The following is a 10,859-nucleotide window of genomic DNA, read 5'->3' on the forward strand; positions in this document are numbered from 1 at the left end:
CCCCCCTGAACAAGCGCGCACTTGCAACCCCCCACCCACCTACACGCAACACCCGCATGGCAACAGCCCCCCGCACACGCATGTACACCCACACACAGGTGTACACCCCATCACTTTGGGGGAAAAATCCCCGATATCCAGAAACACGAGCCCGTGTTTTTTAGGGGGAAAACCCCCAATATCCAGAAACACAAACCTGCGTTTTTTAGGGGGAAAACCCCCAATATTCAGAAACACGAACCCGCGTTTTTTAGGGGGAAAACCCCCAATATCCAGAAACACGAACCCGCGTTTTTTAGGGGGAAAACCCCCAATATCCAGAAACACGAACCCGCGTTTTTTAGGGGGAAAAACCCCAATATCCAGAAACACGAACCCGCGTTTTTTTAGGAAGAAAAAACCGCTATCCAGAACCCCCAAATCCCTTCTTTTTAAGGGCAAAAAAAAGGGGCGCCGAGAGCAGACGCAGCCCGAACATTAAAACACCTTTATTGTGAGCGAGGGGTATTTTTTTTTTTGGGGGGGGGGGGGGGTTGACATAGATTTTTGGGGTGGGGGGGGATAGGGAGAGGGGAGGGGGCACTTACCCGGCCAGGGGTGGGAGTTTGGGGGGGGATGAAGGGGGGGGCAGAGACCCTCCCCCTCACTCCAGGGGGGGCTCCAGCAAGTAGCCGTTTTCGGGGCCCAGGTAGCCGTCGGCGGCCTGCAGGGCCTCCTGCTCGAGGAAGAGCTCGGGGCCGGGCTCGTCCAAGGCTTCGGCCAAGCCGTTGTCGGGCGCCGGGCGGTCGTCCCGTTTGTCGGGCGCCCGTTCGGGTCCCCGCTCGGCCCGGTCGCGTTTGTGCTCCCGTTCGGCCCGGTCGCGGTCGCGTCGGCGGTCGCGGTCGCGGTCGCGTTCGCGGTGACCGCGTCGACGGTCGCGCTCGCGGTTTTTCTCTTCCGCTTCCAGCTTGAGGGCCAAACCGTCGGGACCGGGTTCGCCGGCGGCTCCCAGCTCGTCGGCCGGTTCGCCGCCGCCGCCGCCTTCGAGGAGGTCGTCTTTTTTGTCGCGGTCGCGGTCGCGGTCGCGCTTGCGGTCGCGCGAGCGGCTCCGGCGCTTGCGCTCTTTGTCCTTGCTGCGCTCGCGGCTGCCTCGCTTGCGGTCGTCCTTCTCGCGGCTGCGGGTGCGGCGGCGGCGGTCCCGCGAGCGCGAGCGCCGTCGCTCCCGCTCCCGGCTGCGCTCCCGCCGGTCGCGTTCCCGCTCCCGCTCGCGGTCCCTGCTCGAAGGAGGGCGGGGGGCACGAGACGGCGAAGGCGGTTAGGACGGCATCGTCCTCGAGCGAGCGGGCGCTGTCCCCTCCCCTCCGAAACTGCCCCGGGGGAACCCCCAAACTGCGCTACGTTGTCCCCAAATTTGGGTCTTTTGCAGCCCTCCGGCACCTAGAACTTCCCGCTTGCCCTGGGATGCTCCAGCCTCCCCAAATCTGCCCAAGTGACCCCAAAATTCACCCGCTTCTGGCCCCTTCCAGCACCCCGAAACCTCCCGCTTGCCCTGGGATGCTCCAGCCTCCCCAAATCTGCCCAAGTGACCCCAAAATTCACCCGCTTCTGGCCCCTTCCAGCACCCCGAAACCTCCCGCTTGCCCTGGGATGCTCCAGCCTCCCCAAATCTGCCCAAGTGACCCCAAAATTCACCCACTTCTGGCCCCTTCCAGCACCCTGAAACCTCCCGCTTGCCCTGGACTGCTCCAGGGACCCCAGACCTGCCCTACGGAAACCCCCAAACTGCGCTATGTTGTCCCCAAATTTGGGCCTTTCAGGGCACCTCGAGCACCAAAAGCCTTTTAACCCCCCACGGGGTCCTCCAGCACCCCAAAACCTACCCTGTGCCTACTCCATACCACCCACGGGGTCCTCCAGCACCCCAAAACCTATCCTGTGCCTACTCCATACCACCCACGGGGTCCTCCAGCACCCCAAAACCTACTCCACACCCCCCAAAAACCCCCCACGGGGTCCTCCACCACCCCAAAACCTACCCTATGCCTCCCCCAAACCTCCCACAGGGTCCTCCAGCACCCCAAAACCTACCCTATGCCTCCCACAACCCCCCCACGGGGTCCTCCAGCACCCCAAAACCTGCCCAGAGGCTCCCACAAACCCCCATGGGGTCCTCCACCACCCCAAAACCTACCCTATGCCTCCCCCAAACCTCCCACGGGGTCCTCCAGCACCCCAAAACCTACTCCACACCCCCCAAAAACCCCCCACGGGGTCCTCCACCACCCCAAAACCTACCCTATGCCTCCCCCAAACCTCCCACAGGGTCCTCCAGCACCCCAAAACCTACCCTATGCCTCCCACAACCCCCCCACGGGGTCCTCCAGCACCCCAAAACCTGCCCAGAGGCTCCCACAAACCCCCACGGGGTCCTCCACCACCCCAAAACCTACCCTATGCCTCCCCCAAACCTCCCACGGGGTCCTCCAGCACCCCAAAACCTACCCTGCACCTCCCACAAACCCCCCACGGGGTCCTCCAGCACCCCAAATCAGGACCCCACAGCCCCAAACCACCCCCACAGCGCCTCCCGACACCCCCCAAACTCCCCCCCCCCCAACACTCACCGCTCGTCGTAGCGGGACGTGTCGTCGCGGCCCGAGTGCCGGATGTTGACGTCGGCGCCTCCCCGGCGGGTGCCCCCCAGGCCGCCCCCTGCGGAGAGGAGGGGGTCAGTGGGGAGGGGTGGGGGGATTTGGGGTGCTGGGGGGGGGAGGGATCCTCACCGAGGCGTCGGGGGCGCCAGCCCTTGACCGTCCGCCCGCGCTCCACGTCCACCAGCACCCGGCGGCCGTCGATCTTCTTGCCGTCGGCGTGTTTGTAGGCGGCTGTAACGGGGTGGGGGGGGGGGGTGGAAATTGGGGAGGGGGCGGGGAGGTTGCCGAGGGTGGGGGGAGGGGGGCAAAGGGGGGGGCGGTTAGGCGCAGGCCGTCCGCGCCAGCCCGCCCCCCCCCAAAAAAACCGAACCTCCCCCTTCCCAAAAATTGAACAAAAAAAAAAAAATCACTCTAGACCCAACTATTTGCCCCAAAACGGAGCACAAACACCCCCCCCCTCCAAACCACGGTGCTGCTTTTTCGGCGGGGGGGGGGGGGGGAACACCGCGGTGCCCCCCCCCCGGCGCACGGCTGCAAAGGAAAAAGGTTACGGACGTCAGCGTGTCCCCCCCCCGCCCCCCCCATGCAGCGCCACGAAGCCGGTCCGCGTCCCCGTGTCCCCCCCGAGGGGGGGGTCACCCCAAAATATCCCTCCGCGACACCCCCCCCCCCCGCGCTGTCACCACCAAAGAGCACGGGGCGGTGGGGTTTTTTTTTTTTTTGGGGGGGGGGGGAGACAAAAACAGCCTTTACCTGGAGGCTAAAGCACCCCAACTCATCACATCGGGTCTCGGCGCGCGTGGCGGGGGGGGGGGGCGCCGCCTTACCTGGGCGGCATCATGGCCGCAGCCCCCCCCCCAAACCTTTTGTGTCCTGTGTGTCCCCCCCCGCCCAACCCAACCTCCCTCCCCCACCATTTCGGAGGTGAGGGGGCACCGAAGGCGGTTCGGGTGCCCCCGCCTCCCCCCCCCCCCTCGGAGGGGCCGGCAGGGTGACGGCGGCCCCCCCCGCCTCTCCCCAACCCCCAAAACCATCGGGTGCCCCCCACCCTTATGAGTCCTTGCGTGGGGGGGTGGGGGGCGAGAGCGAGCGGTGGGGAGCGGGTCCGTGCCCCCCCCCTCCCCTTTCCCGGGTGACGCTGTGCGGCGGCGGCGGCTGTTGGGGGGGGGGGGGGGAAGCCAAATCCGGCTGATGCTGCTCCTGGACAGGCGGCTGGGGCCTTACCTGAGACCCGTCCTACCTCATCACACCAGTAACCCCCCCCAACCCCGAAACCCCCCCCCTTCCTTCACACACACCCAAAAACCACTGGTGGGGAGGGGTTTCCATAGCGATACCCCCCCCCACACACACACACGCACATACACCCCGCTCTCCTTGCCGCGGGGTTGGGGGGGGGCAACAGCCCCCCTTACCCCAGCTCGTCACCCCACCGCCACCAACAACCCCCCCACCCTCGCCCGCGGTCACCGGGGACCGCGGGGGCCGGTTGTCCCCACCCTGGGGGGGGGGGCCCACCACGGCCCCCCCCCCAAATCCCGACACCCCCCCCGCCCCAAAGGATGCTATCGGCGTTGTGGGGGGGGGGGGAGCTGCGCGACGCTGTAGGCCCTACACAAACAGCCCGGCTCGGGGCGGGGGGGGTCCCCGGCCGGCTGTATTTTTTGGGGCAAAGGGGGTGGGGCGCCGTTGGCACCCTACCCCCCCCCCCCCAATAATTTTGGGCAACGCGTCACCTCCGCTCACACCCCCACCCCATGCGGGGTGGGGGGGGACAGGAAGGTGCTAACGAGCCGAGTTAACGAACAACCTGGTGGTGGGGGCCGGCCCTGCCTTGCTGCCCCCCCTTCCCCCCCCCCAAAAAATCAGCTCCAAGGGGGCAATGGGGGGGGGGGTTCCCCCAATTCGGTCCTGTCCCCCCCCCAAAGTGGGGGCCACGCGGCCCCCCCGGCTCAGCAGAGACTGAGACCGAGAGGGTGCGGGATGTGGGGGGGGGGGACACACACACGCACCGGCGGGGACACGGCTGCATCACGCCAGCCACACGCGTGTGCGGTGGCAGCGGTGGGGGGGGGGGCTAAACGCCGCCGAACGGGTGTTTTGGGGGGGGGGGGCAAGGAGACACCCCCCGCAGCGTACCGAATCCACCGGGATTCCCAAACGGGATAACCCCAGCTGGGAGGGGGGGGGGGGCGGGGAGGACAAACACCTCTCCGAACCGCGAAACAACAGCGGCCGGGATGACCGAAACGAGGGTTTAACACCCACCCGGCGTCGGGACGGCGGTGTCCCGGCGTCGAGGAAGGGGGGGGGCGAAAAAAAAAAACACCCTTTTTTCTTTTTCCTCCGTGCTCCCCCCCCTCCTTCGGCGGCGGGTTAGCTTAAGGGAGCCCCTACCTGCCTGAAGGGTGTGCGTCGCGGTGTTCGTCGGGGACGGGGTAGGGTGGGGAACGGTGTAGTCTTACCAAGCATACAAACCCTTATACCAACCATACACTGAGGTGTTGTAAGGGGGAAGCATAAGGATCAGCTGCAAGCCAGCAGTGGCAATAGCCATCAGAAAGGTGGCTGCAGTGACAACAAGAACACAGAGTTAATACACGCCGCCCGCGACAGGCGTCCCCGAGAGCGCCGCTCCTTTCAAAACACATATATCTCGCTATATACCATAACCCTGCTTTTTTTTTTTTTTAAATATAGTGGGGGAAAAAAAAAGCAGCCCCGCCGGCCGGAGGCGCTTCGGGCCCCCCCCTCCCCGAGAAGGGGGGAAAAAAAAAAAAGCCGGAGGACGATTGAAAAGAAATAAAAGAGGGGGAAGCGAGTGAAGGGGGCGCAGGGGGCTGCGCTTCGCCCCCGCCTGTCTCCTCGGCGGAGCCGCGAAACAAAAAGCAGGAGGAAAGGAAAAACCGTGGGGAAAAATGAAGCCGTGCCGGGGGTATTTCTTTTTTTTTTTTGGCCCCCCCCCCCACCCCGCGCCGTGCCCGCTGCGTACTTACCTGCGGCGCCGAGCCGGGTCCTCGAGGGACCCGAGGGCCGGGGACCGCACGGCGCAATCGACAGGCGTGAAAACATGCGGGTTTTGGTTTGGTTTTTGGTTTGGTTGGTTCGGTTGTCTCGGGTTTTGGGGTTGTTTTTTCCCCACCCCTTTTTTTTTTTTTTTTAAATGTGTGGTTTGGTTTTTTTTGTTTGTTTTCGGTGCGGTTGAAAGGGGGAAGGCGGAAAAAGGGGGAAGGGGGCCGGGGGGGGGTACTCACAGTGCATGTCCCGCTCGTGCTCGTACTCGATGAAGGCGTAGCCGCGGGGTTTGCCGGAGCGCTTGTTGTACACCATGTAAATCTGGGGGGGGGGCGGGATGGGTTGTCTGTCTACCCCGGGACCCCCAGCGAGCTGTTTGTCACCCACCTCCGCGCCGGGACCCCCACTGAGCCCCCTGACCCGGTCCCGAATCAGCCGCTTGCCCCCCAAGACCCCCATTGAGCCCCCTGCCCCGGTCCTGAATCAGCCGCTTGCCCCCCAGGACCCCCACTGAGCCCCCTGCCCTGGTCCCGAATCAGCCGCTTGCCCCCCAGGACCCCCACCGAGCCCCCTGCCCTGGTCCCGAATCAGCCACTTGCCCCCCAGGACCCCCACTGAGCCCCCTGCCCTGGTCCCGAATCAGCCGCTTGCCCCCCAGGACCCCCACCGAGCCCCCTGCCCTGGTCCCAAATCAGCCATTTGCCCCCAGGACCCCCACCGAGCCCCCTGCCCTGGTCCCGAATCAGCTGCTTGCCCCCCAGGACTCCCACCGAGCCCCCTGCCCTGGTCCTGAATCAGCCACTTGCCCCCCAGGACCCCCACCGAGCCCCCTGCCCTGGTCCCGAATCAGTCGCTTGCCCCCCAGGACCCCCATTAAGCCCCCTGCCCTGGTCCTGAATTAGCCGCTTGCCCCCCCAGGACCTCCACCGAGCCCCCTGCCCTGGTCCCGAATCAGCCGCTTGCCCCCCAGGACCCCCACCGAGCCCCCTGCCCTGGTCCCAAATCAGCCATTTGCCCCCAGGACCCCCACCGAGCCCCCTGCCCTGGTCCCGAATCAGCTGCTTGCCCCCCAGGACTCCCACCGAGCCCCCTGCCCTGGTCCTGAATCAGCCACTTGCCCCCCAGGACCCCCACCGAGCCCCCTGCCCTGGTCCCGAATCAGTCGCTTGCCCCCCAGGACCCCCATTAAGCCCCCTGCCCTGGTCCCGAATTAGCCGCTTGCCCCCCCAGGACCTCCACCGAGCCCCCTGCCCTGGTCCCGAATCAGCCGCTTGCCCCCCAGGACCCCCACCGAGCCCCCTGCCCTGGTCCCGAATCAGCCGCTTACCCCCCCAGGACCCCCACCGAGCCCCCTGCCCTGGTCCCGAATTAGCCGCTTGCCCCCCCAGGACCTCCACCGAGCCCCCTGCCCTGGTCCTGAATCAGCCACTTGCCCCCCAGGACCCCCACCGAGCCCCCTGCCCTGGTCCTGAATCAGCCACTTGCCCCCCAAGACTCCCACCGAGCCCCCTGCCCTGGTCCCGAATCAGCCGCTTGCCCCCCAGGACCCCCACCAAGCACCCTGCCCTGGTCCCGAATCAGCCGCTTGCCCCCCAGGACCCCCACCGAGCCGCCTGCCCCAGCCCGAACAACCCGCTTGCCCCCCAGGACCCCCAGCGAGCCACAGAGGACCTCAGAGCCCCCCCAGGACCCCCCCCCGGCTCCCTCACCCGCTTGATGGGGCCGTAGACCTCGAACTCGCGTCTCAGCTTGGACTCCGTCGTGTCGTAGTTCTGCGGGGAGGGGAGAGCGCGGGCTGGGGGGGGGGCGACGGCGGAGCCCCCTCCCCAGCCCCCTCGCAGCCCCCAGCCCCGCACTCACCACTCTGGCCACGAAAAGGGTTTTGAAGGCGTCTCCCTGAGCGTTGGGGTCGTTGTGGGGGTCCCCTAGGGGCAGGAAAAAGGGTGGAAAACAGTCGGAAAACGGCTCCCGGTTGCCCCCCCCCGACGGAAAAGCCGGAAGCGTCCGTCTGTCCCGGCGCCACTTACACATCTTGAGTTCGTTTTCCACCTCCTGCTGCCGCCGCTCGATCTTCTCGCGTCTCTGCGGGGAGCGAGAGGGGGTCGGAGAGGGGAGCGCGGCGCCCGCCAGCCTCCAAACCCCGCGATTTTGGGGGTCGGTGGTGCTTCGGGGTCCCTCGGCGGGTGGGGAGAGCCCAAAACCCCAAGGCCGAGCCCCACGGCGGGCACGGCGGACCCCAAAACCCACACAGGTCACGCAGAGAGCGACGTCGAGGTGAAGCAGCCCCAAAATCCAACCCGAATCCCCAAAATCCCGCGATTTCGGGGGGCCGACGGTGCTCCGCGGCCCCTCGGCGGGCACGGGGGGAGCCCCAAAACCCCACGGCGGGCACGGGGGGAGCCCCAAAACCCACACAGGTCACGCAGAGAGCGACATCAAGAAGCAGCAGCCCCAAAACCCAACCCGAATCCCCAAAATCCCGCGATTTTGGGGGGCCGACGGTGCTCCGCGGCCCCTCGGCGGGCGGGGGGAACCCCAAAACCCCACGGCGGGCACGGGGGGAGCCCCAAAACCCCACGAAAGGCACGGGGGGAGCCCCAAAACCCACACAAGTCACGCAGAGAGCGACGTCGAGGTGAAGCAGCCCCAAAATCCAACCCGAATCCCCAAAATCCCGCGATTTTGGGGGGCCGACGGTGCTCCGCAGCCCCTCGGCGGGCGGGGGGAACCCCAAAACCCCACGGCGGGCACGGGGGGAGCCCCAAAACCCCATGACAGGCACGGGGGGAGCCCCAAAACCCACACAAGTCACGCAGAGAGCGATGTCGAGGTGAAGCAGCCCCAAAATCCAACCCGAATCCCCAAAATCCCGCGATTCTGGGGGGCCGACGGTGCTCCGCGGCCCCTTGGCGGGCGGGGGGAACCCCAAAACCCCACGGCGGGCACGGGGGGAGCCCCAAAACCCCATGACAGGCACGGGGGGAGCCCCAAAACCCACACAGGTCACGCAGAGAGCGACGTCGAGGTGAAGCAGCCCCAAAACCCAACCCGAATCCCCAAAATCCCGCGATTTTGGGGGGCCGACGGTGCTCCGCAGCCCCTCGGCGGGCAGGGGGGATCCCCAAAACCCCACGGCGGGGCGGGCGGCACCTACCTTGCGCTCCATGCGCTCCTCCCGCGTCTCGGCGCGGGTCGGCGGCGGGGCATCGCGAGGGTCCTGCGGAGACGGGGGGGGGGATATAGGGGGTGATATAGGGGGTGGTATAGGGGGTGGTATAGGGGGGCCAGGCGGGGGGCCGCGGGGCCGGGCGCACCTCGAACTCGCGGATGTAGGGGGCGATGCCGCTGTAGGGCTGGTTGTGGTGCTTCTCGTGGGGCAGCTTCTCCAGGGGGGGCAGGTAGGGGATGGGGTCGCGGGGGGCGAAGAGGGCCAGCAGGTTGGGGGGCAGGAACTGCGTCATTTTGGGGCTGACTGCGGGCAAAAAAACCCTGTGACTGAGTGGCGCCCCCCCCCCCAGCCCCACGCAGCCCCCCTGGACCCCTTTTTCCCACACCCCCAGCCCCACAGAGCCCCCCCAGCCCCACACCAGGCTCCTCCCCGCGCTCCTAACCCCACACAGCCCCACAACAGGGCCCTTCCCCAAACCTACAGCCCCCCCGGCCCAACAACAGGCCCCTTCCCCACACCCACAGTCCCACCAGCCCCACAGAGCCCCCCCCAGCCCCACACCAGGCCCCTCCCTGCACTCCTAACCCCACACAGCCCCACACCAGGCCCCTCCCCGCACTCCCGGCCCCCCCAGCCCCACACAGCCCCCCGCCCGGCCCCATAGAGGCCCCCCCCCGCACCCCCGGCCCCACACAGCCTCACACCAGGCCCCTCTCCGCACCTCCGGCCCCCCCAGCCCCACAACAGGCCCCTTCCCCACACCCACAGCCCCCCCCGGCCCCACACAGCCCCCCCGGCCCAACAACAGGCCCCTCCCTGCACCTCCAGCCCCCCCCAGCCCCACACATCCCCCCCCAGCCCCACACCAGGCCTCTTCCCCACACCCACAGCCCCCCCCCGGCCCCTTACAGCTCCCTCGGCCCCACACAGCCCCCCCCGGCCCCCCACCAGGCCTCTTCCCCACGCCCACAGCCCCCCCCGGCCCCACACAGCCCCCCCAGGCCTCACACAGCCCCCCCCGGCCCCCCACCAGGCCCCTCCCCGCACCTCCGGCCCCCCCGGCCCCACACCAGGCCCCCTTCCCGGCACGGCCCCGGCCCCACACCGCCCCCCCCACCCCCATCCCCATCCCCCCCCCACGTGACCGCACCCGCCGCACCGGCCCCCCGGGCGCTCGCGCTCCCTCCGCCTGCTCCGGCCTGGCCGCTGCGCGCGCTCTGCGCCTGCGCGGCCGCATCACCGCGGCCCCCGGATCGCGCCGCCGCCGCCGGGACTCGCTGCGGGCGCCGGCGGCTGTGGGCGGAGGAGGGGGGGGGGGAGGGGGCGGGGCCCGCGCGCGCGCGCCGCTGGGGACGCGGAACCGCCGCCGCCAGGCAGCGGATCCCTCCGCCGCGCCGCTGCCGGCAATATAGTCCCCACCCCCCCCACCCCGGCCGCTGCCGCCGCCGCCGCGCTGTTGTCAAGGCGACGGGCCCGCCCCCCCCTCCATAGCAACCTGAGGGCGGGAGACCCCTTCCTTAGCAACCGGCGGGAGGGGGGGGGCCCTGGGGGCGCCATGGCGACCGGGGTGGTGACCTCTGACCCCTCCTCCATGGTGACCGGGGTGACGACCCCTGACCCCTCCTCCATGGCGACCAGGGTGGTGACCTCTGACCTCCTCCATGGCGACTGGGGTGGTGACCCCTGACCTCCTCCATGGCGACCGGGGTGGTGACCTCTGACCCCTCCTCCATGGTGACCAGGGTGGTGACCCCTGACCCCTCCATGGCGACCGGGGTGGCGACCCCTGACCCCTCCTCCATGGTGACCAGGGTGGTGACCTCTGACCCCTCCCCATGGCGACCAGGGTGGTGACCTCTGACCCCTCCTCCATGGCGACCGGGGTGGTGACCTCTGACCCCTCCTCCATGGTGACTGGGGTGGTGACCTCTGACCCCTCCTCCATGGCGACCGGGGTGACGACCCCTGACCCCTCCATGGCGACCGGGGTGACGACCCCTGACCCCTCCCCATGGCGACCGGGGTGGCGACCCCTGACCCCT

The 10,859-nt window shown here is 68.2% G+C and overlaps 1 protein-coding gene across 3 annotated transcripts; it reads right to left on the minus strand.

The window, feature by feature from the left end:
* Positions 1-523: 523 nt before the first annotated feature.
* On the minus strand, positions 524-10,091 carry SNRNP70 (small nuclear ribonucleoprotein U1 subunit 70). Of its 3 annotated transcripts, none has more exons than XM_068929260.1 (10): positions 9,968-10,091; positions 8,963-9,120; positions 8,803-8,865; positions 7,676-7,730; positions 7,509-7,573; positions 7,358-7,420; positions 5,888-5,969; positions 2,763-2,864; positions 2,604-2,691; positions 524-1,253 (listed from the first exon to the last, which is right to left on the minus strand). In XM_068929260.1, the coding sequence occupies exons 2-10, from the start codon at positions 9,107-9,109 to the stop codon at positions 644-646; spliced, it is 1,275 nt and encodes a 424-aa protein (XP_068785361.1). In that variant the 5' UTR covers positions 9,110-9,120; positions 9,968-10,091; the 3' UTR covers positions 524-643. The 3 variants fall into 3 exon arrangements, with proteins under 3 accessions (XP_068785361.1, XP_068785363.1, XP_068785362.1); XM_068929262.1 differs by having other exon boundaries at positions 8,963-9,116; positions 9,977-10,064; XM_068929261.1 differs by having other exon boundaries at positions 9,977-10,063.
* Between the last annotated feature and the right edge of the window lie 768 nt (positions 10,092-10,859).

This window comes from Struthio camelus, unplaced genomic scaffold (genome assembly GCF_040807025.1).
Source record: "Struthio camelus isolate bStrCam1 unplaced genomic scaffold, bStrCam1.hap1 HAP1_SCAFFOLD_110, whole genome shotgun sequence".
Taxonomy (NCBI): Eukaryota; Metazoa; Chordata; class Aves; order Struthioniformes; family Struthionidae; genus Struthio; species Struthio camelus.